The following is a 26,825-nucleotide window of genomic DNA, read 5'->3' on the forward strand; positions in this document are numbered from 1 at the left end:
TTTATACATAAGGCTAATATTATGCAGTCATCTGTCATTAGCATGAATATGCCTTATGAAGGCTGTCATTAAGTGTTATTTGCTAAATTATGACACTTTTCGCTGAATTATGACACCTTTGGAGCTATGCTGTGGGTTAGGTGGGGGGATCTAGTGGGGGTAAGTCTTAGGGTTAAGGTTAGGGGTTAGGGTTAGGTAGGGTTAAGGTTAAGGTTGAGGTTAAGGTTAGGGGTTAGGTAGGGTTTGGGTTAAGGTTAGGGTTAAGGTTCAGGTTAAGGTTAAGGTTAAGGTTAAGGTTAAGGTTAAGGTTAAGGTTAGGGGTTAGGGGTTAGGGGTTAGGGTAACGGACAACACTTAATGACAGCCTTCGTGACACCTTATTCATGCTAATGACAGGTTTCATATCATAATAATGACATCCTAATGTCAGCTTTATGTATAAAACTTCAACTAAAGTGTTACCACAACTTTAGCTCCTATGTATAAATAATACAAAAGAGCATTTTATTGTCGTGGCAGACAAATTAGTATGAATTGAAATGAATAAACAACCTCTTCTTTCCTCAAGCTTGTAGGACGAGAGTGCTTTGAGCTGTAGTGATTGAGCTAGCATGCTCCACATCATAGTAGCGGCTCAGTAATGAGCTCTATTAATTATGTAAAGGCAGTGATGCAGATGGACCTAATTAATTGTCTCCCGTCACCCTCTTGATTACTGTACCTGGAAGGGAGGTGTTAATTTCTGTATTACTTAAGCAAGTATGCAAACTGTTTTGTTGGTGCAATAGCACGCTGACAGTGACAGATGATCACGCCACCTCTCCTGCTGCAGAGCCCTCCTTCTGACGTCTCTTCACCAAAAAGCCAAGTTTCCCAGTGGTGATGGTGACACTGGGATAATTGAGTGGGGAGAGCGAGGCGTCGTCATACCGCGGCCCCGGAGATGTTTTCACAACCTGATGCCATCAACATTTGCCTACCTTTCGCGCCGTTTGTCTCTGTATGTCTAGGTAATGGGTTACCAGCGGGCGAGTTGGAGAACACCCAAGGTGCTTTGCAGCAGCAGCTTGTCTGGTGGAGAGTAAACCTATTGAGAGTCAAGCAGCACAGATTAGAGTGGTAATGATAATGTGAGGCTGGGAGGCTGGTTGTTAATCTTGTCAAATGTGTCGTCATCTTTCATCATGTATGCACTTTTACCTTCCAAACAGAGAGAGATAAACAAGGTCGTCTTTTATTATTATTATTATTATTATTATTATTATTATTATTATTATTATTATTATTATTATACAAGTTTTATGATATTGGCTCTGTACAAAATCCGTTTGGTACTGAGTTTTTCCAAGAGTAAAATAATGTGTGTATGACACCATTTTGTTTTATCTTATGCTGATATCTGTTAATATAAGTGTCACCAACTGGGCTGAGGAGAAAAAGACAGAAGGCCTCAGAAAAACCTGGATACAGGCTGTCACAGACACTTTCTTCATCTCCGTTGTGCGATAATGTTTACTGCAATTTCTTCTGGTTTCTTTTCTTTCCCCTAAATAACTCTGGCACCCCCCAGCAGAGGCTCGCCCCCCACTTTCAAAACTCTTGTTCTAGAGCATAAGGATCATGATAATTTAATGTGTAAAAAAAGATGTACCAGCACTACACAAAGGCTCACCGGAGACAGAAGCGATTGTGTTCGTATTCTGACTCAGAGTCCGACATGATGGCTCCTGAGGTGATAGGGCACGGGAGCGGACAGAGGGAGGGGTATATCAGTCCGGAGCCAGTAAAAATTGACCATAAAAAGCTGTAAATGGACTGATGTGGAGATGCGGGGCAGTGAGGAGGAGACTTAATGTGGATATGAAAATGAATCAGTTGAAACTGATCAGAATATGCAGAAGTACACAAAAACCTTCGTTAACAGGAGTATAGCAGCCCGCCTACCGGCCAGCTCTGATTGACCGAGTCTTTTGAAGGCACCCTCATCAGCCAATAGGGTGCGGCCTTTACGGTAATGTTTCATGGATAATTGCTAAATTATTGGCCAATTACAGCGGTTCATTCATCAGTCCCGAAAATACGGTACTGGGATTCAGAAATAATAATAACATGAGAAAAAAGACAAAATGGGTACTTGAGCCCAAAATGTTTGAGAACCACTGAGAAGATGAAAAATGATGTCATTTATAAGTAAGTATGAGTCTCCTGAAAGTCTAATCTGGACTCAAGCAAAGGAAAAGGAGAAGCTTCTGAAAAGGAAGGCGAACAGAAGGAGCATCAGGCCGTGACAGGACACACAGGAACCGCTGTCACATGACAATACAACCCTCAGCTCATGAATAGGAACCCATAACAGCAACACAGGAACAGCAGGAGCGCAGAGGAAGGCCTGAGTGCTTAAGTGGCACAGGAGAGATTGCACAGAGTCAGAGGGCAGCTAAGGTGTGTACGTGTGTGCGTGTATGTGTGTGCGCTCCTGTGGTCATTTTTATGCTTGGCTACATGTGGATTAATGCCAACCTGTTCACGTACATTCCACGTACATGCACTTCTGTAATCGTGAGCGTGTGCTAGCAACCCCTTTCTGCTTGCCTGCGTGTGTATTTCACATTAGAGTACAGTGAATGTTTACCATCCCTTCCTTTCCATTTTTTCCGGTGGACAGCGCTGCAGGCTTTGGTGGCTTGGGGGCAATTTAGCACGCAGGCGTGTAGGGAAAGACCGGAGCAACAGGGCAGCCAGCACAGCAGCCACAGTCAGAGCGAGCCAGAGCTCAATATGAGATATGACTGCAAAGGCTACATGCCTGTGTTCCTGAAAAGGTCATGGACTTTTCTGGGCTGTAATGTGTGAAACTCGTGCACAGTGGTAAAGAAAAAATAAAAAATGTGGAAAAGTACTGATAACATTTAAACACTTTTAGCTTCTTCTTTGACAGATTAAAAAAAGAAAAAGCCTCCAGTCCAATTAAAGTTGAATAGAAATGATCTCTGCAGGGATGCCAGATAAGTGATTCTGATATGAATTGCAGCTTTAGGTGCCAACTCTTTGCTTTCTGAAACAGGAAAAAAAGCAAAAAAACATCAAACTCTTTAGTTTCAGCATGATTTAACACCGACATCCATATTTCTAACGAATCCAGCCTCAGCGAGAGAGAAAAACGTGTTCCAGTATCAACTTGTCGGTGTGAATAGTTTAATTACAGGGAGTGTCAGCCCCATTGCTTAATGTGTCCCTTACAATTAATCCAGGGGGAGGATATCATTATCTACCAATGGCGGGGCTGGGCAGGCTTCACTTCTATCCAGAAGATCAAGGAAAAGAAGATGAGTTCAAACAAGGAAGCAGTTTTTATTTGCATTTGGGATTATTTTAAACGTGTGTCTTGTTTTACTATATTGGCTCTCATGAAGCTCTAAGTCACAGGTGTCAAAGTCAAGGCCCGCGGGCCAGATCCGGCCCGCGAATTAATTATCAATGGCCCCCGGGATGATATTTGATTAGTATTAGAGTAGTATTGGTGCGTGCAAAACAGTAGCAGGCCACAGCCGCCTGCTACTGTTTTGCACGCACCAAAACTCCATTCCCCACAATGCAACGGTAGCCTGCGAACTCACCACAGCGCCGCAAGTGGGCCTCGGCTTCATTCATTCATTCGTCAGCATTCAGGGCAGATGTAAACTTTCAGCAACCCCCCTCCCCAATAATGGCTAAAGGTAAGGTGGACGGTGAGAACAGGGGGTTTAAAGCCAGGTGGGAGGCAGATTACATGTTCACGGAGGTAAAAGGCAAACCTGTGTCTCTTCTCTGTGAAGAATGTGTGGACACAGGAGTGGATTGGTGGCAAGAATACGTGAGAGGATGCGGGACGAAAACGTCACAGATGAGCTGACAGCTTATCACTGCGTAATACACCAGGAGTCGTTATGTGGCAAAGCCTTGAAAATGGAACATGTAATGAGCATCATAACACGTGCAGTTAACTTCATTAGAGCCAAAGGTTTAAATCACCGGCAGTTCAAGGCATTTCTGGACGAGTTAGATACAGAGTATGGTGACTTGCCCTATCACACATCTGTGCGATGGCTAAGCCAGGGAAAGGTGTTGCAAAGATGTTTCGAGCTGCATGAGGAGATCTGTCTGTTCATGGAAAGCAAAGGGAAAGACACAACAGAGCTCCGAGATGAGACATTTCTGTGTGAAATGGCGTTTCTGTGCGACATCACAAGCCATCTGAATGTGTTGAACCTGCAGCTGCAGGGACGGGGGCGTGTCATCTCTGATATGTACAGTACAGTGAAGGCGTTTAAAACCAAGCTGAGTCTTTGGGAGACGCAGATGCGGAAAGAAAACTTGAGCCACTTTCCCAGCTGCCAGACCATGAAAGAGAAGCTCTCTACCGCTGTGTTCCCGAGTGCACGGTTCGCTGATAAACTCAACATACTTGCCGCCGACTTCCGACGCCGATTTACTGACTTTGAAGCTCAAAAAAGTAGGTTTGAACTGCTCGCCAATCCTTTTGGAGTTGACACGGAAAGCGCACCACCAAACCTCCAAATGGAGTTGATTGAGCTCCAGTGCAATGACACACTGAGGGAAAAATATGAGAGTGGGTACTGCTGAGTTTGCACGTTTCATCCCCGACACATTTCTTCAGCTGCGCATCCAAGCTGCTCAGACGCTCTCTATGTTTGGCAGTACATACCTGTGTGAACAAATTTTCTCTTTGATGAAGCTAAACAAAACATCACACAGGAGCCGTCTTACTGATAAGCACCTTGGCTCAATCCTGAGGATTTGCTCAGCTCAGAGCCTGACCCCGAACATTGATGAACTTGTACAAAAGATGAGACACCACCAAGTATCAGGCTCTGTCTCAGACAAGTGAGCATCACCGAGCATTAACATATTTTTAGTTTTTAATTCAGTTAAATTTTTACAGTTGTTTCTACAAGACGTGATTTTTCTTTGAAGAAAGTATTGTTTTGTCACTGTGCCATAGATTTTTGTATTTTATTTATTTATATTTATTTTTCAGTTAATGGAATTGCAGATAAGAGCCATGAGAAAGAATACAACTAATTTTATTTATTTATTTTTTATTTTCTCATTTTACTATTTGAAAGCAGTAGCCTTATTGGTAGGATCATAGAGCAGCACAATATTGCATTTTCAGCTTATAATGCATGAATTTTCATTTATGCATTTATCTTGATATTAAGGAACATATTTTATTTTTCAAGGACATTTACTTGTTTGCTGTTTGCCTGTTGAAAATGTTTCCCTTGAAATAACTGACAGAGCCATAAGAAAATATTGCTTTATTCATTTAATGTACAGGACATTTGATTTTTCTTTGAAGGAAGTTCGTTTTTGTCTATGAGCCTGTTGAAAAATGTTTTCACTCGAAATTAGTGACATAAAAAAAAAAAAAAAAGTTATTTATTTATAGTAGTAAAAAATCTTGGGTGGAAAGCTCAGCGCTCTAAAACCACCAAAACCTATATGAACAAACCCGGTCTTCAGACTCATCTTACATTTGCGTGCTTTGATTATTGGGGGATAAAATAAAAGGTTTTGTCCTAAAAAACACCAGTAAAAACTCAAGAATGGCCCTACGGCCTAAAGGAAATCTAACATACTGTGTCAGTATGAAAAAAGACTACATAGTTAAATAAAATACAGTACACTGTGTTCGGTCTTGGTTCAATATGTTATGTGCAATCATTTTAATATGTTTTAATAAACATTGAACCAGTCCGGCCCTCGGCTTGTAGCAAATTAGTTTTTTTGGCCCTCTGATGTATTTGACTTTGACATCCCTGCTCTAAGTGAAGAGAAGCTTTTAGTTTGACTTTCTTCATGATATGAAGCTTCGCCCATCAGCTGTAAAAACACACGCAACTGAAAGACCTTCTATTGACATTGGCTTTTCACCACTTTTAGGTGCACTTGCCGCCTTTGTGCATAATCCACATGAGGTTTTGCTTTCTCTTTGCCATCCAGCAATATGATACAGAGGGCATTCAGTTGGCCTTTTAGTGGGCTGGACAAGATTTGAGCCAGATCTCTACAAACACAGAGCAAGAACTGGAAGACCGCAACTGGCATATCTCCCACTGAGGCTTCAATAATGGGGAATTACACCGTCTTGATAAAACTGGCTAAAGCACAATTCAGGATTCTTCTACAATCTTACAGCTAAGGACACTTTTAACTAATTTGGTTGAAGGTCAAATGTGTGCAGCTTGTCAGACATTTTCCCATCAAGCTCTTCAGAAACATCTGCGAGGTTTAGTGAGTAAAATGGCCTTATCACCAGTGGCGGCCTTATCGCCAGTGGCGGCTGGCCAATAGAGGGCGCTTGGGTGCCACCCCACCACTCACCATTTTTGTTTGAGTCACTCACTGGTCACTGATCCCATAACCCGCCGGGGTCGTAGGGGCGTTGCCGTGACGAACGCTGCACCAGATTGTTTCACTCGTGTTGGTTGTGGCCAAGTGCGAGTGAGACATGAAAAAAATAATAAAAAAGTAATAGTACTACGAAACAAATGCATATCTGTATTTAGATAATCAGAATAAATATTACATAGATAATGATTATGTGTAAAGTTGTTTTGTCTTAATACTCGCACTTCCACCCTCGCGGCCTTCAGTTGCCCATTCCCGATGATGGGTGCGAGTGCGTAGGGTGTCTCAATTTTCCAGAGTGGTCTTTTGCCCCTCCCCCTTTATGTCCCTGATCAACACTTCACCGAAGCCTGGATCCAAGTGGACTTTGGTGAAGCATATTACCCATAATTCTTTGCAAAGGTGGAAAAATGGCGGCGTCTGCAGATCCTTTGCCGAAACAAACGAAAAGTGTAGTATTGAACTTTTTTAACTTTCCTTATGCTGTATATGTGTAAATTCAATCAAGGTTAGGGTTAGTAGCATTTTCAGCAGCAATATTGCGAAAATAGCTATCGGTCCTGCCATTTTAGATGTTGCAGATATGACGCAGTCGATGACGTAAACCACATTACCCCAATTATGCAAAATGATGATAGAAATGATCTTGATTAGAGCATGAACCAAAAAACAAGGATCATTCTCCTGGTCTCGCATCAATAGGGAGATGACCATAAATGATAAAACTATAGAAATAAATCTATTCATGCGGCACTAAATACTGTTTCTATCCACTTGTTTACAAAATGAGATTCTTTAAAATGTGTGTTATCACTCATTCATTCCATCATTCCATGATCTATAATGTGGTAGTCGGACATAAGGGGGTACTTAGATTAAGAAATGAGAGAAAGGGAGTACTGAAAACAACCATTTCTTCTTGATTTCTGGATCCGTAACTGCGAACAAAAACATATTGAAATGTTTCAATACTAAAGCAAGAATGGTTTTTCTTTGCATCTACAATCATCTACATTAATTTTTACTTTTGCCATGGCTGTGTCTAGGTTCCTCCTATATAACAGACTATCGCACGTGCAAGCACAGAAGAGGTCTTTCTCGATAAATATTACTCAGAGCCCAAGGATTACTTTGCTATATGACAGATCTAAGTTTATGTCTTTTTCTTTTGCATCTCTAGGCTCAAATGATAATGTTTAGTAACTCACGAGCACAGAATATTAGAAGTTTATCTTTGTCCAATAGACCTAGGTTGATTTGTTTGTAAAAGTTCATGTAGACTTTAATGTTCCTTCAAGCTTACCTGGAAACGGGATCTGCCTCGGGGCCTGAAGTGACTAAGAAAAGATGTGAAAGAAAAAAAAAAAGATGGACCGCTATCTAAGTTGTTTACTGTAGTTTAGGAGAAAGGCTTTCTGCAAGGAAGATTAGTAACAGTGAATTATGCAGAGCTTATTTTCTGGATTATCTCAGGCACCCAGAGATAAACTATCTCACGAGATAATCTTTGTTCAAAGTCCTTCAGAATATACCCACTGTAAACACAACCATTGTTGCTTGTTTATCATTTCTCGAAGTCCAATTGAGTTGTTTTTTTGCTACTTTCAGACGGAGTTTGTTAGCGGTAAATATTAAAGTGATTGCAGTAACGCAAGGAACGTGTGGAAAAGACACTGCTGCACACAAGCCATTTTGTCACTGTGCGTGCCTGTGTGCATGCATCTGTGCGCCCTCCCATGCAAACACGAATGGGTGGCCTGTCTTGTCCATTGGTGCATTTAGGCAGACACAGACCTTTGCTGCAGCCAAATCAAGCCCCGCACAGACCGTGTGCAGCCATGCCATTTTCAAGCTGCTCCAATTATATCCGCTGACGATCCAAATGTTGGCCAAATGTACAATAATAGCATATCTATTGCCATTCTAATGGCTGACATTACTTGGCTTATCCATGCATGTGTGTTGACGGTGTTTTCTGCTTCATGGTTTGGTCTGTTCCCAGTCATGTGCAATGTTGTGTCACTTTTCTTGGCTTTTCATGTGCATGAAATAAATAAATGTGTGGCTGTGTACGGCAGTGTGCACTGTGAATATTTGTTTAGCAGCGATATGCATTGTGATAAATAACCCTTCCAAGTTAAGAATAAAATGCGGAGCAGTTTGATCTGACGTGGTCGACAGATTTCATGATAGGAAACGAGTAATTTCAGTTACTAGTTTACACTTCTTCGTAAGAAACCGACCATATCCAACCGATAAGTGAAAAAAATCAGTCCCAACAGGGTCTTCACTTCAAATTTCCTAGATTGTGTGACCAATTTCTACGTAATTAAGGGAAATGTTATGTCATAATTTGTGGAAAATTGAAGGATTTTGTAAGAATTTAGATTTTTTTTTTTTCCAACAGTTTAACATTAAAAATAACTGCCATCATGCAGTCCATTTTCCATATATTGTTGAATTTCATTTACACAATGATTCATGTTGTCCTTTTCACTTTCTCCTGTGGGCCAAATTGGATCATCCTAAGGGCCGGATTTGGCCCCCGGGCCATGAGTTTGACATGTCTTTTAATGAGATGTGTGCGGAATGTATTTCTTTGATGCACTAGCTAATATTAGCCACATGTGGAAACATTGAACTCTTTTGATAAGAATGCGTGAACAGCATATTTATGGAGATTGCGGAGAAATTCGAAAGCGGATCAATTTCCTGTTTTCCTTTGATATCTGGGATACAAACTGTGGTGAGGAATACTGTATGTAAGTATCAATATTTGATGGAGTGTGTGTGTGTTTGTGTTTGTGTGTGTGTGGCGATGATCCCCCCACCTGTGTGTTGGGTTACGCTCTTATCAGTTTTCAGTAACCAGGCCTTGAACCAGAGCCAGAAATGGTGGACTGTGCTATAGTTGTGGTGTAGTATTGACCCTCGGTAGTTTAGAGAAACACTCCCCCCACACACACAAACTGACACAAAGATACCCACACCCCCCATTCCCTTCTTCCCATCACCCCACAGCCCTCCACTTCCTCCCCCAGTCCCTGCTGCACAGCCCCGAACGCCCGCGGGCTTTGAAGATGCACGCATGCGTTTCCTCGCTGTGTGAGGCTTTGTCTGTTGGTGAACGTCAATGTGTGAGTGTTACCCTGCTCTATGACGGCCTCTTGTTTTGAAAAATATAAAAAAAGATCTTTGACATTAATATCAACACAGTTGTAATGATAGAGTTTGGATCAAAGTGGAAAAATCCATCCTTTGGTGGACCAGGAAGTGATTAGCATAGCTTAAGCTAAACAAACCCAGCGCATCAAGCATATAAAATATGCATAAAACACCCTTTAGCAGCTCCTATAATGCTCATTCCAACTGTATTTTATTTCCTGCATGTGTGGGATAAAGAGGCTCATTGAAAATTATGTTTTTATTTACTTAAATGTCGAAAAATAGAATCATAAATCAAAAAGACTGTCATAGCATAAGCTTTATTGTTACACTAATACTAATTTGTTTCTAATTTTGTTGAATCACACAAAAAAGCTATCGACAAGCAACATCTGAATAATTACATTCCTGTTCTGGCAAGACTACAGAAAGAAACTGTTATATTTATATTTATATTTAATGTACTACAGTACATACAGATTAAATGATTTCAACTTGGTTTTACTTGAATAATGACAAATCCAGAATTACTATTATTTATTTATTATTTTTAACAACATCAGGCTGTAGTTCCCAACCTTTTTCAGGTGCGGAGACCCCAGAGACATTTTTTTTTCTTGTTTTTTTTTTTTTTTAGAATTAGTCTTAATTATGTTTATAAAAGTGTGTTACAAATAGAGAGTAGCCAGGATTAGTGCATAAAGTGACCAGTACGCCAGATATCTTTATACTGCATTTTATTTGAGAAAGTTACAGTTATTTGATACACATTATGTGTGATGTGTATTTGAAAAATAATAATAGTAAAATAAATGTAAAAATAGAATTTTAATCAGTTTTTAAATAAAATCTTTTTTTTAAATTTTTTTTTAAACCAATTACTAGACATTTCAGGGGACCCCAATTTCATTCTAGGCGACCCCACATGGGGTCCCGACCTAAAGCTTGGAAAAACACTGCTTTTTTCCCTTATTATTATTATTATTATTATTATTATTATTATTATTATTATTATTATTATTATTTTTTTTTTTTTTTTAATAAAAAAAAATAAATAAAAACACTGTACCAATGGGTAAAAAAACACTCATTGCGTTAAAAAGGAAGAAAAAAAAACATTTTTTTCAAAATAAAAATTTTTGTATTTTTCTCAGTTGTAATTTCACAGTTATACGATATCTTGGACTACGCATGGACAGCAAAAATTATATATTTAAAAAAAAAAAAAATTGATATTTTTTTTGGGTGCTTGTTCATATTACAAATTAAATGTGACAAACTGCATTTACAGAGAGAATGCTGCTGAAATCGTAAATGTGTAAGAGCCCACAGCATTGTCACAATTAGCTGTTTAATTCTGTAGATATAATATGGTTCTTCCATCCATTCATCCATCCATCCATCCTGGTGAGATACCTTCACCCCTAGTATGCAGCACTACTGTAAACCACTTTAAATCCCAGTATCTCCTGCACTTTCCCTCCTGACTCCACCATTGGGACTAGCTACAATGTCCAACACGTTTGGCCTTTCCTAAATATTCCCTCTACAGTGGACCTCCACACGGTTCCCAAATGTTGGTCCCGACCACAGCCACAGCCGGGGCTTCCATGTGCGACTGACACATAAATAACCAAGCCTGTCCGCCACCCAGGCAAATTCAAATGCACCTGTCAAAGTGATGAAGCACCCGCCCGCAGGGAAGCATTGTTTACATTTTCACTCCACTCTTTGCAAAAGTGAGATTCTAATTATTTTCACACTGTAAATTAAAGCCAAGTGGGACAGAAGTACTAAACCAAAAAGGGATCATGGCGGTGGAGTGGAAACCTTCACCCTCATGGTGGTTGTAGATGTGAAGGAAAATGTGTAGAAAGGGGGAGGTTAGAGGCTGGATGAGTCTAGACAGAGCTCAGAGAACCAAATGGAACACAGCATAACCTAAAATGTGCTGCACCATTTTTCACTACAATAGACAGAGCGAGAGAGAGAGAGAGAGAGATGAGAGTTAGGTGGGGCGAGGAAATGTTTAATTAGTTCACGGGAACATGCAAATGGAAGGTAAAATTAGACGGAGCAGGGATATCTGGGAAGGAGGGAGTGTATGAATGGTAATGATGGCTTTAATGATCTGGTTTGGATCAATCATTAAAGGATTGTGTGGACTGACAGGCCTGGAGTGGACGCTCATCCTGCACATGTACATGTACATTCCTCCTCCTTTATCTTTGATCATACACGCTCACAATGACTGCTGCAGATACATAATAAATAATCACTTCTGATAAAGAAAACCAAGGGGAACATACGGTAACGGATCCTCACGGTACAACCTCCATCGTCTCGATAAAATCTACATATTTAAAACTTAGGATAGACTCAGTCTTGGGCTGTTGTTGCTGTTGGCTCGTGTTAAATAACCAAGTGTCTGTCAGTATTCATTTCATCAGAAAATCTAAATTTAGTTTTTGTCTTAGTCTTTTGGCTAAGATACAACTTTGGGTGCTTTAACACCGGTTTAATTCAATTCAACTTTATTTATATAAATTACAACAATAGTAATCTCAACGCGCTATGAAATTCTTAAGAAAAAAACCCAACAATCCCAAAATTCTCAAGAAAAAATCCACATGAGCATGCATCAGCTACAGTGGGGAAAAAAACTCCTTTTTTAACTGGAAGAAATCTGCAGCAGAACTGGAAGAGAGCCGACCATTTTATCACCTTGGTTTGGTTCGGTTTGCGTTCAGAGTTCAACTTCTGATCCACTCCAAACAGCCTCTGATGCAGTGACATGGGATAACCACATGAATATACAGTAGATTTCTCTTGGCAGAGAAACAAAAACCTAAAGAAGAGGCAAATATTCTCTGTTTGTTCTTTCACAATATTCAACAATGGAGCAGCAACAAGGTTTTGGTGGTTTTAAAGACAGGTTTTTTGCCATCGCCGGCATTACTGATCACCCACATTAACGCTCGCTCTACATCATCGCCGATTGTGTTCACGGAACTCCTAATCGCTCTAGGCTTTGACTGGAAATGCTCCGAGACCGTCAAAAACATCCACTCTAGTATTTGCCTGTTTGGTCCGCTCTAGACTTTGTCTGCGTCTTCACACCGACCAAACAAGGAAGATTATCTGAGCAAACGAATCCTAGAGCGTTTTAACTGCACTAGGATCCTTTGGTGTGAATGCACCCTTAGTTTTAGTCAAAATGTTGTCATCACCACTATTTCAGTTATAGTCTTGTTTTAGTCAACTAAATGACATATGGACTTTAGTGGACTAAAATATAGACAAGAGTCTATGCATTTTTTTAAAGATATAATTGTAATTTATCAACTGTAATGTTGTGATCAATGCGCATCATCACAGCTTACTTCCTATTGGATCACTTCCCGGCTTGTCCCATTTTCCACACCACAAATTTAGTTTTGATTGGATATCTTTCAAAAAATAAACTTTAGCTCAGTGGTTCCCATCCTTTTTTGGATCGTGACTCCAATCTTTCAGAATTACAGTATTACAAATACAGAGTAGACGAGATTAGTGACAAGTTATGCCAGCTCTGATTTTTATCCCCTGCATTTGTTTTGAAATAGATTTATATTTGACAAGGTGACAGTTGTTTAAAGTTGTGTGTAGTATACAGTATATATAGTGTAATAATCAAAAAATTCAAAAATGTATATACAATCAGTATTTTTTTTTAACAATTACTACACACTTCAAGTGACCCCATTTAAACTCCAGGTGACCCCACTTGGGGTCCCGACCCCAAGGTTGAAAAACACTGCCCTTGCTGGTCTAATTGACTGCCTCATTGCTAACCACACACATGTTGTCTAAACTGCTGCATGTTATCTCCCATGGATGTTGCAATGCTTGAACCAGCAATTTAACACATATGGGGGCTCGTCCGGGATTTGCAACCCTCAAGCAAGAATAGACTCGGCCTGTGCAAACTCACACTTTGCCAAGTGGATTCCATCCCATGTGAACATTATTGTTTTGTTTTTTATCAGTTAGTTATTTTGTAATTATTCATAGTCTCGTTATTGTCACTTTAAAAAAATGAAAACTGTGCTTAAACAACAGATTTCCAATGGCCTTTCCTGACTCTGGCTGATCTATAACATCTTCCCAAGGCCTGTGATTAGCTCTAATTTCGACATTAGTGTTTGGATCTGTAAGAAACGGCTAAGTTTACATGGAGGTCATGAGGTCTGGCTCGGGAACTGTCAGACAGAAACGCTCTGTTTCTTTAATAGGACTCTGAACTTGACGGTGTGTTTATATTTGACATGTCACACAATGAAGGAACACAGCAGATATGAATATGTCTGACAGTCAAGGGCATGTGAGATAAATATACAAAGCATGTTTTAACCTTCTTGATACCAGCCCCAGCGCTAATCTTGGGAATTTAATCTAAAAATCTATATCGCTGAAATTGCCTGCCCTCTTTTTTAGCTGTAAGTTGCGAGTTCAAATCCTAATTTAGGATTCAAAATGGGTCACTCTTTAAAAAAAAAAAAGGGACAAAGGAACATCCTGTTTAAAGTGCAGTGCATTAAGCCTATCATTACATGCCAGAGACCTATTTTTTGCCCTTAGACTAACATAAAAAGCTAAATGTTCATTCTAAACCATTCGCACACGCTTGAATAGAAATGATTGACAGGTCAGTTGAATGTGACGACGTGTCACACTGGATTGTTTTTTGAAATGAAAACCTTTTCCACCAGCCTGTGTATTGTAAGGCCGATTGCCTTTTTTTTCTTCTTTCAAAACACGGCATGGTTTGATGCAGTTGGTGTGAAATTGCATCTCCCACAGAGACAGACGGACTGTATTTTTGAAGCATGGAGCCCTGTCTGCAGCTGTGCCATCCCCACTTCCTGTGCTGTGCTGTGCCTCCTCCCCTCCCGTTCCCCACTGTGCATTTGCGGTAATGTCTACAAATCCTCAAATTTATGTCCCTGCTGGAAAACATGGTTTGCCGTTTATAGTCCCTGCCCCAAAAGAAATAAGGCCCGTCTGTCCTGATACAAGTCAAGAGACTGATGCAGACTCTATCAGATTTCTAAATACAGACGCCGACGATAAATCCTGGCTTGATTGGGTTTGAATTGGGTTAGCTCACTTGAATGCTATCTGCTTAACCCACAGCTGCCCTGTCTGCTCCATGCAGGCATTGAACCTAAATCAGTCACTTAGTGCTATCAAATGGAACAATGGTGGAGTGGAGAGAAGCACTCACGCTATATACTGTAGGGCTAGAAGCCAGGCTAGCGCCGTAACGTAACAACAACAACAGAGCAGAACAGAGCAGACAGGTCGGCTAACGCTCTCGCCTTTTATGCGCGCACACTGAACGTCGCCTCCCCGAGAGCCGTGCCGCCGCCGCGTTGCATGAAATGGCATCACCCAAAAACCAAAACACATAAACACCTTTTCAAGCTTTTGTCTCGTGTTGTCAACCGGATTTCACACGCTCATTAGTGTCGGATGGTGGCATGGCTAACGTTTAAAACAAAATCTATTTTCACGGAAGCCAAAATATACACACAAGAGCAGCACGTTGAATTAAAGCAGGTGTGTGTACAGAGCTTCTATCACCTCTGTACAGCTTGGTTTAAAACACTCCACGTTCCAGTCAAAAGCAGAGTTTCTAGAGCTGGGCGAGAATGAAAGGACATTTTTTACTCTTTTTATTTTTTTAGTATCTGAGAGTCTAAATGTTTATGACTATTAGAGGAAAGTCAGAGTAACAGCTTTTAAACAGGCATTATTTTAAAAGATAACTTCTCAAGCCTATTTTACATGTGTGATCTGTAATATATACATTGATCAAATGTGTAATTTGACGTTGATCTAACGTTGCACATTGTTACTTTTGTTTTTCATTGTCAGAGTAAAAGCAAAAACGTCCGGGCTAATAAGCCATGCACTTTTACGTGTACTTCTCATACTTATTTTATATCGCTCCAAACAATAATAATAATAATAAAAAAAAATTAAAAAAAATCTAAGTTTATACAATTTATTTATTTATGTATTAGTAGTTGAAACATTTTGGATTTTATTTAAAAAAAAAAAAAAAAAAAATACACACACACACACATATATATATATATATATATATATATATATATATATATACTCAAACACAAGCCATTAGCGGGGGCTGCTTTTATAATATCACAAATAATATCACAGTCCAAATGAAAACATTTCTACGATTAGAAAGGAGCAGTAAGAAGAATACAATTATTATATTTTTATATTTTTGCCCCTTAACTTAATAAATACAGAATTATTCACCCCACCAACCTTCCCCCATCAATCCACACAATTTTCACTATTCTCCGATATTGATATCGGGATCGGTCCGATATCAGACAGAAAACAAATATCTGATTTTATCAGACTGCATCTAAAATCTCTGATATACAGTATATTATAATATATTAATTCAATTGTACAATACTGTAGATATTATGTTGATGGTTAAAATGTATGTAACCAATTGGTTAATACTAAATAGGTCAGTTTTTCTCATCCCTATTGTTGCTGACTATTGTTCTCTGTTTGAGTAACATCACTAGATCAAGCCTTTTCTGACATTCTACACTATAAAATAAGTCATAAAAGTATGTATGATTTGTGCTGATATTGGATCGGATCGATATCGGTATCGACCAATACTCAAGGCTGCATTATCGGCATCATATTGGAAATGAAAAGGTTGTATTGGGACATCCCTACTTTTAATCCAAAAAAATGACCACTTGTGTTAATTCACTCCTAAGTAGCAAAAACGTTTTTCCGGATGTACAGTATCTTGTACGTGCTGATGTCATCAGAGATGTAAACGCTCAGCTCTTACTTTCGTACCATCTCAGATTTTCACACGCTTCCCCCACAGAAAGTCCCACAGAAATCAAACTGCTGCCATCCAAACAGTGCATCCACAGTTGCCTTGCAGAGTTGCTGATTGCTGAGGAAACTCAGGTAATCAGTTTCCCCCGGTGCGGGACGAGGCCGAGGCCGAGGCCAAGCCAGAGGCGAAGTGAAGTGGAGGTGATTTCACTAATGAGTGTGTGAATTAGCGTTTAGGAGAGACACTTCCACCCCAACAAACACATCTCAAATCAGTGTTTTACTCCACGCTTTTTTCTGTTTGGCAGCCGTGACTCTTTGACATCCAGGCAATGAGGTTATTCCTGCTCCTAGCTTTGCAGTTTATGCAACGTCTCTAATTACTAGCGGGTAATGTTTTCTCAGCCAAGTGCCCCGAGTTGTGTTTGGCTAACGGCTCATAAGTGTTGGGGTGACATCGATACACGACCAAATTAAAGCTCTCCTTCAGTTTGACCCTGCCACTCACAGCCTTTTCCTTTTTCTGTATTTTTAGACCAATCATAATTATGGAACCAATTAGGGTCACCTTGAAAAACTTCACACACACACTCATGTTGTTGGTGTGTGTGTGTGTTTGTGTGTTTGTTTCCTAACTTGAAGTTAACATGATGACTGTGTTCACTTTAGCACAATTTGTTAATGTCGCAATGTGGTAAATGACATTTTATTTTTTTTTATGTTTTTGAAGTATTTCAAAAAGGGAATTAGTCAAATTTTCTTTAAAGAGTAATTAAACCCCTGCTTTCTGCTGACCTACCACCAGTGTTTGGAATAACGGCCTTTAAAATAACGGCGTTCGGTAACAGCGTTTTGTTTTTCAGTAACGGGGTAATTTAACTACATACTTTTTACGTCGTTTACGTTACTGAGCGTTAAATGTGATGCGTTGCATGCATCGATTGAATAAACGGTTATCTGAAAACAACCCGGCTTCATACGCAGCTGTAGTGTGGAGGTGGGCTAAAAACAAGGTGAGCGATTATGATTGGCTAAGGCGGAGTCATGTTTCATGGTAGCCAATCAGAGCCAGTGTTTTTACACATGTGCCAGCACACGCGCCACACACACGTAACCACTACAGATCTGATGAAGCAGCAGAGATGGCGAGCGTGGAGCAATCTGATGAAAAGGTGGTATTTTTAAGGTGACGATACAAACACTAATTTAAATTAATTGTGGTCAAAGGCAAGAACGTGTATGTGAAGTGTTCATTATATCCAGGAGTGAAGACTGTAAGCAACTCTAATTTAATGAAGCACCTCACAACGACACACGCATCTAAAAAATCTGAATTCTTTGACATATAGCAACTTTTTATTTTTTTTTAACAGTAACGCAAATTGTTACTTTTTGGATCAAGTAGTGAGTAACTATAACTAATTACTAACGTTCCCAACACTGCCTGCCACTAGGAGGGAAAATCAAAAAATGCCTTGATTATGGGCGTTACAGCTGTAGCAGTAAGACACGCCCACTCAGTTATCCCATAGCGCTGTGCGCAGAGACAGACGGTAATACACACAATGATGGGTCTGTAGACACACACACATAAAGTGAGATTTGTCACTACAACCAAAGGCACACGCAATAACTACGTGAAGCTCGCACACAGCCTTACAGACACCGCTCAGGGGCAAACAGCCCTGCTCTCTCTCCACCTCATGTACACAGCGAAGACGTACACAGACGTCCACACGTTGATGAACCCTGTGATTAGAGCAGAATCTGGCCTTTATAAAAGCACAGAGACAAAAACGGCACCACTACATGGGCTGTTTCACACAGTGGACTTCCTCTGTGAGGCTGTCAATCAATGCTCACTGAGGGGTGGAGGGATTGGAGAAAACCCTCCTCCCTCCTCTCATCTTTCGTAGGAGGGGCGGGGCCAACAGTGAAAGTTGATGACGCAGGAGAATCTTAAAGAATCTGTTTTAGCCAATAGCAAAATTCACTTGTAAAAGCCGGTGTTCAACCCTCGATGGCCAGTAACTCTAACATTTTACAACTAAATGTGTAAAATTAAAACACTTTTACTAAAATGTGAAGAGTGGGACGAGGATTAATAAACAGCACTTCTCAATATCCAAATACATATGTATTCAGCAGAAAAAAGTGGGTTTGGGGTTTAGTTACTCTTTAAATTTTGGTTGTAAATGTGACAAATTGCCACTTTTACGTTAGAATTTAAACAAAAATCTACACTTTTAGGTCAAGACGATCAAAAACTAACACAATGAAGCTAATTAATATGAGAATGTTATGTTAATGGTATGTACACAATAGATGCTTGACTCTAAAAACATGTTTAATCCATTAAATTATGTTCTTTGTAATGGGCATGTTTTAGAACAAAATTAGTAGAGGGCCCCAATATTTTTTTTATATAATACTATATGTTTACAGTACTCTACCTACTGATGCTTAGAATGTTATTTCAGCAGTAATGGAGTAATTTACTGCTATTGATATTTTGGTCAACTCATAAAAACTAAACGATAATGTTCACGTATGGACGAAATCCAATCAAACTAAGTTTTTTGGTAGGAATCCAATCCCTACTTTTGTTGATTGGAAGGCGGGATAAGTCAGTAATTGATCCCATTATGTGTATTTACAAAATACCATCCAATATCAGATTGATTAATGCTAATTAAATCTTTAAAATGCATAAACTTATGCTTTATACGTATCTTTGTCGACTATATCGGTCACAGACATAAAATAAATCTTAATGGCAATTAATTGACTAAATGAAATCATCCTGACGACTATATTTTGACAAAAACTAAGTTGCAAAAATAAAACAAAAACAAAAAAATGTTTGACAAACTAAATCAAAATTTGCTATTAAAATTAAAACTGGCTCCAACAAAGCTGAATCTAATTATTTTTATGAATAAAAAGGATAATAATCAATATATATGAATATTAAAATGTCATACATTTATTGTTAATGATCAGTGTGGTTTGTTAAAAAATAAATGTTTATCAAAAATGACTTCCCTTGACTAAATTATATTAGTATTACACTAATAAAACACTGAAGCCTGTACCAGCAGACGCTCCAATGATCTTCACACATGGATGACTTCTAGTTAGATGACCTACATTACATGTTACACACCTCGCTTGCTCCTCAAGTCTCACCCTAATAGAGAAGGGCAGCGCATTACAGGTGTGTGAGCCCCCCAACACACACAGGAAGAGTCACAGACACTAAATAAGTGTTTTTCAACCTTGGGGTCAAGACCCCATGTGGGGTTCCCTGGATTTTCAATGGGGTCACCTAAAATATATAGTAATTGATTAAAAAATAAATAAAATACAGATTTAAAATACATTTTTGGTAATTTTTTATTATTATACTTGGCAAAGAGTGAGTTTGTCGAGGCCGAGTCTAGAGTATGATATTCTCTTGAGGGTTTGATTCTCACTTGAGATCCCGGGTGCAAATCCTGGACGAGCCCCCATATGCCGACCTAAGCAGCTCAACATAAATGTTTAGCAGTTTAGCAACATGTGAGTTACCAGTGAGGCACTGAATTAGACCGGCTAGGGCAGTGTTTTTCCAACCTTTTTTTGATTATTATACTTTTTGAAATTAAAATTTTATTCTAGGTTAAAAAAAGTCTTTAGGGTCGCCAGAAATTGTTTATATCCAAATGGGGTCACGATCCAAAAACAGTTAGGAACCACAGCACTAAATGATCACATTTGGTCCTGAAAAATCTTATTTATTAACGTCTTTTTGTGTGTCTTTTATGTTTGGTTAGGTGCTTGTAAAGGAGTCCATCTGGACCGCAGAGGAACCTTTAAACACAGACACTGATGATGAACCCCAGAGACATGTAATACCCATACCAGTGGGTGAGAGCAGCACCAGTGTGACCATCTACACCCTGTACCCGAGCGGACTCAAACAGAGATACAGAACTTTTCTCCGACAAGAGGACGGCGCCATCATTGAGGTGAGACAATGTTTTAATGAATGCAGCACAAAAGTTTGATTGCGGTCTTTCACCTGTGTAGAAAATGTTCATGATATTTAAACTGGTTTAGAGCCCAGTCTATGGTAGTGGTTTGTAGGAATCTTATAGGGCAGTGGTCCCAAACCAAAGGGCTGCGGACCACTATCAATCCATGGAGCATTTCTTGCCGTGCCACAAAGGAAGAGGAAAGATTTGGCACAGTTGTGGCAAAGATTACAAAAGTTTACAAAAACATGTGTAACTTTGGCCTATTGTTTATTATTATCACCAAATTTACTGCAGTTGATGTCCATACAGTAGTTCAATAATTCCTGCCTTTGTAGCCTTCCCTATTGAGAATTGGCTTTATATTTGATGTAAATCTTTAGGTTGTTTTTTTAAGACAGATTTCTGTATTTAAAACATGATTTATTGTCACTCAGTATCATATATTTCCAAAATTTCACGTCATATGTAACCACTAAGGGTCTTACTTCAATTTGGAGAGAGAAAATTGTCATGTAGGTCATGCAGCAAAGCAAAGAGGCTGGGGCTTAACAGTTTAAAAAATCAAATGCAGATTTTGTATTTATTATTATTTTTTTTTTTGTTCTAGGAAGTTTTTATTTTTGAAATAGCAGCACTTACAGAATATTGACATAAATATGGCTTAACTTAACAGCCAACATCTTACCAAAATTCCCTTTTAAGACACTATCAACCATCCTCTGTTAGGTTATCTAACTATTCAAGAGGTTAATTTTGCTGCTTAAACTGCATTTGATAGATTTTTTTCCCTTTCCAAATAGAAAGTTTATAGGCTAATTATTTTTATTGTGCTACCATTGAGCTAAGCGCTCTCACTGTGAAGATGTTTGACCTCAAAGGTCCCTGATCTCTTTGTATTAAGTGCAGGAAGGAGGAGAATTAAACAGGAAGTGGGAATTTGTTTTCCCAAAATAAAACATTAAGCAAGAAAATTAGCTACCTTAGCTTACATGAAGTCCATCCAACAGGATGAAACATGTACTGTACGATGATTCCGTAGTTCCTGGATGAAACCCTCCCATACATGTGAGAACATGCATACCTCACACGGAAAAGTTTGAAAACCTTGGAATCAAACCTCGCTGTGAGTCCAAAGTTAATGTGCAAACCAATCGCTCGAAAAATTAAGTGAATCTTTCAACTGCTTTGTTGTGTCTTAATTTAGATAAAAGTGAACCCAATGAGCAGGAAGTGCTTCAGGATGAAAAGAGAAACTTTATTTAACTTTTGTGTTTCTAGCACAAAAAAGCTCTTTGTAGGTTTGTAGCTTTGTAAATTGTAGAGTTTTTTGTGTGACTATTGTACTGTAATATTTGTAAGTGTAATATTTGTACTTTATGTGCCTGTTATAGTGAAGCAAAGACACGCCATAGGTTTAAATGTAGTAAGTGGATGAGTTTTTTAATAGGGGAGCAGTAAAGTGCATGTGGGTACTTGATATCTATCCATATTTTGTTTTGACTTGTAATTATTTCAAACACAACGCTACCTTAATTTAATGAGCTCAGAGCATCTGCAGCTCAGAGCAACCATAGCCTAGCTTTAACGCGCTGGCTGACGCCTGCTGCTGCTGCAGAAGGAAGACCGCTCCTCTTTCCTCAATCACTCCGCCCCACCTCGAGCGACCAGGATCTGGAAAGATTCATCTTTTCAAGTTTAGATGTCAGCAATTGACAAAGAAGGTGTTCCATGCACCGGTGATCATCTCTCAGGCTCCCAATGTTCCTCTCTAATTGTCCTCAATCATAATTTGAGTAATGGTGAGCTAATGTGAGTAAATAGCCAGCATGGTGTATCTATTTGGGCTGTCAGACTGTGTGTGTGTTGCCTCTAGACCTGTGCATAGGAAGTGAAACATCTGTGTGGATGGGTCTTCGAAACAAAATAAAGTCACTGTGTTTTATATAAAGAAAAACACAATGAACCAACGCTGACAATCCGTGTACTGTTCGTTCTTTGGTTATTCCGTTTTAAAACCAGTGTTTTTCTTGTTGTTAAAATTAAGTCTTGTTCTATTTGTGCATATTTTAATATTTACGGCGAAACTATGGTTGAGAGCTTCATGTTTTAATCTCACTACTCAGAGAAAACCCACAGACGGGGGCAGGCTTTTACTCCAGGACAAAAAAAAAAGAAGCATAAGTTACTTGACTGATGAACTACTGATTTGAAATGTTATTGATACACAAATAAATGTAAAAATAAAGGATGTTACAAAAAGCATGCACATAAGCTCCTCGTTTCTAGTAATCATCTTCCATGTGTGTTACGGCTGCCGTTAGTGGCTCGCGGTTTTAAAATGTGCGAAAAAATATATCTGTTTAATTGTTTTTGCAAAAGTGTCAAAAGGTAGAAGTTCTAACATCTGTTGTTCCTCACACCAGCCTTACAGTCGATATTCAGTCAGCAGTTTATTTGGACACTGTTTTCGACTGTAACACCACAAAACAAAACATACAATTTGAGCAGCTTTTCATGAGCTAAAACATCCACAGAGTGCATGAAAACAGGAACAGAACCAGAAAACTGCTGAAATAAATCCTAAACAGTCCGATTGCGTGCAGAGACCTGGTCCAGGACCTGTGGAGGGAAACCAGGTGTAGTGGACTTTAGTTCTAGTCCTGTTCGCTCTGACATAATGTGAAGTGCTCTTGCTCTAATTTTCCCCTAAACATCCAAATATCTCACAAACAGAACAAGATTTCTATTCATAAAGATTCATATTTTAAATTTCAAAACAGAAAAACGCTGCTTATCTGGTTTTTGTTGTTGTTGCATTTCTGTTTTGGTTTCAAGTCAGTAAAACAAACATAACCACAGCATTTATTTGTTATTTTGATTTTGTTTAAAACATAATAACCAAAGACAAAACAGTACATGGACTGCTGACACACACGTCACACACCAGTAGCACAAACACAGTTAACACTTTTCTTTTTTGCTGTTTTCTTCTATTTGTTCCGATCCGCTGAGAACTTTTATTAAAGCTACCTAGAGTGAAAGATGGGTGTTCATACACACAGTTCATCTCTTAGGTGTTAAAGTCTATTCCTTACAACTTCATAGGCTCCACACCTCCAGTCGCACAACATGCCGACGGCGTCCCTTTTCCCCCCTCGCTGGTCGTACAGTGCGATAACACAGAGGTGCTCCCCATTAGCCCCAACTTAACATATTTAAAACTAATCCTCATCTGAATATATATGCAGCTTTTATGTATGGAGGTAGATCGAGGAAGCACCAAAGGGCCTCCCTGCCACTTGAAGAACACTAGAGCTGATTTTATTAGTGGCTTATATAATTGTGGCGGTGATATACACGGTGCGACAGGGTGCTGTGTACAAACTAGCCTTTAGATGTAACGTGACAACTCCTCAGAGAGAAAAGCAGTCAAACAGGCACTTCTACAAGATTAAACTGATATAAGAAATATAGAGAATGAAATAGAAAATACTGCACAGTAAGATATAGAGACCATAGCGGTGTAGGTGTAGGATAAGCCCCCGTACTATTGAATCTCTGAATTTTATTGCTTTTCCCCTTACAGTACATATTCATTTGTGTTATTAACAGCTTGTATTTTAGTGATGAACCAACATGGTATCATGACGGTAAGATGTAGAGACCACAGTGATGCAGGATAAGCCCCCGTACTATTGAATCTCGGAATACTATTGCTTTTGTCTTCCGGTGAATATCCATTTGTGTTAATAGCAGCTTGTATTTTAGTGATGAACCAGCCTCAACCATAATATTCAGACTTTATTTTGAAATCCTAGGAGAGATAGGGCCTGAAGGAATGAGGTGAAAAGTATACGCCACATTTAAAGTGTGAGCTAAAGTCACTGCAGTCCCAGTTAACTAAACGACTTATCCTTCTGCTTAAGAAGTCTGTTTTCATTTACTGAAGAAATATTGACGGATGGCTCATTTCCCTTAAAGACCTCTGTTTTCTCAGGCAGCATCCTGGACACCCGTGCCCCGGAGGACTTGTTCCAGCCTTAGACTAACATGGCCACAGCTCCCGGGGGCCAGCGGCTTTGCATAATACCCACACATTTACACTCAAAATTTGTCTAAATGAACGCGGCGGCCTCGTCATAGAGAAAGTGCCCTGAGCTGTAGACACAGTCAGAAGCCGTTTGAGAGAAACCAAACACAAAGGTGTGTCCTGTTTGATGTGAGCAGGAGAAAAAGTTGTAAAAATCCAAATATCTCAGCTGTTTATGCGATCTATGTTGACTGTCTCCTTTCTTTTTTTTTCCTCTCCGTTGCATCCTAAGTTTAAATACACACAAAGAGCAACCAGCGAAGCTAAATTGTAGGTGTGCAGTAAAAAATATCACGATAATGAAGTCTTTATTGACTTGCATATTGAATTGTGTTTAAGAAAGTTAATATTAATGGTGCGTCATATGCTGCCATTCAGTCTGTTGCCTAAGGCAGATGTTTGTAATATTGACCATGTTGAGGAAATCTTCCCGCTGAATCACAACTAGACAAAAACGTTCCCATCAGCGAGCTCCAATAAAAAGACATTAAAGGTAAAGTGAGGTGTAGCTTTCAAACACTCATTACCTATAAACAGATGTTCCACATCTGCTAGCTAACAAAATGCACTGCTGACAACAACTGTCGGGGCCAGAATTATGCAGGGAAACTCATCAATATAACCTAGGACCTTCAGAGAAGGACTCATAACCACTCTGTCTGGAGAAACAAGATGGCTGATGTAGAAATTAATGCAGAAAAAGTCATTATCTTCCCTCCTAAAACCACAGTAGGTTTATGTCCCCCTGTGTCGTTCTTTCTCCGGGGCTAACATTTAAGTGTGGATGGACTTATAAAAAGATAGGACAAGCCAACTGTGCTCCTTTTGTCTCCTTTCCTCCATATGGGAGGCAGCAGCATATGCAAGAACTGGCTCAGCTTCTGTAAAACTTCCATTAAAGATGCACAACTAAGGCTCTGCCAGCTTGAATATTACCTCTCTCCGCAAATTATTTATGGCTCGGAAAAAGCGCTGATGATGAGCATCTCCAGCAACTCGGATAAATAAAAACACTTTTCTCTGCAATTTTAACTCGACTACTTTTTCTCCTTTTTTGAGGGTGGGTGGGGGGGTTGCACTTTGCTTTGTGCACAAAGACAATCTTTCCTACATGCACATTGAATATCTGACCTTTTGATACTGCAGTTTGTAAAATAGTTAATATATAAGATATAACATCTTTTTAAAGAAACTTCTCATTTTTTATTGGGATGTACATGACATGTATGTCCACCAGGGGGCGCTCACAATGGTCAAATAGAGACAGTAACAATATGTCATTTGAATCTGTGACAGCGTGTGATCGCGTGAAAACTCCAACATAATGTTTCTTATTTGTGTTTAAATAGGCCTGCAAATAAAGACAGTATGAGTCACACTGCCCCCTATTGTTGCTGTTTGCACCACTACGTTTAGCACACATCCATAAAATTTGTAAAAATGTGCAGATTTACGGACGACCAAATGTCAAGTGTTGAAAGAAGAGAAACTAAACCTTGAGTTTTTGGCTGACTCGAGGGCGGGGCTCCTCGAGTAGTTAAGACACGCCCAGGCTATGCTAACTAGCTACTCAGTACTCACTCTACCCCTGCATTCACAATTACCTCAATCTTTTCTTTGAGGCGGTGACTCGGGATGTCCCGGTAAAACTTTTTCATTTACGATATGATACCGATATTGCAGCCTTGCGTATCGGCCGATACCAACATTGACCTGATATCAGCATAAATCCTACATACTTTTATTACATACATTTTTCATTTATTCGTTTATTTTTAATGAAAAAACAATAATTGCTTATTTTGTAGTGTTTAATGTTAGAAAAGGCTTGATCAAGTGACGTTACTCAAACTAAGAACAATAGTCAGCAACAGTAGGTATGAGAAAAACTGACCCATTTATTATTAACCAATTGGTTACATGAGTTTTAACCTTCAACATAATATCTACAGTACTGTACAATTGAATGAAATAAATAAAAAATGAATTGGTAAAAAAAAAATTCGGAAATTTTAATCCAAATTCCGATATTAGTATTAAAACTAATACTCACTTAACCCTTTGTGTATTGGGTTTCTGGAAGATCGAAGGATAAAAGCTCATTTAAATAGTTTTATAAGGTTTTAGAACTGGTGGAAACTGTAAACTGTAACATGTATTGTTTAAAATCTTTTCAGAGTATTGGTTTAGGTTATTTTGATTTTGACAAATCGCAATTAGTCTTTTCGGTCCCTTGATTATTGTCCGGG

At 39.2% G+C, this 26,825-nt stretch overlaps 1 protein-coding gene across 1 annotated transcript in view; it reads left to right on the forward strand.

Moving 5' to 3' along the window:
- Positions 1–26,825, forward strand: part of ofcc1 (orofacial cleft 1 candidate 1) — a 131,156-nt gene that overhangs the window by 99,844 nt on the left and 4,487 nt on the right. The window contains exon 21 of the mRNA XM_028435121.1: positions 20,283–20,477. Coding sequence (XP_028290922.1) covers positions 20,283–20,477 — 195 coding nt within the window. The remainder of the gene's footprint in view (positions 1–20,282; positions 20,478–26,825) is intronic.

Source organism: Gouania willdenowi, chromosome 20 (genome assembly GCF_900634775.1).
Source record: "Gouania willdenowi chromosome 20, fGouWil2.1, whole genome shotgun sequence".
Taxonomy (NCBI): domain Eukaryota; kingdom Metazoa; phylum Chordata; class Actinopteri; order Blenniiformes; family Gobiesocidae; genus Gouania; species Gouania willdenowi.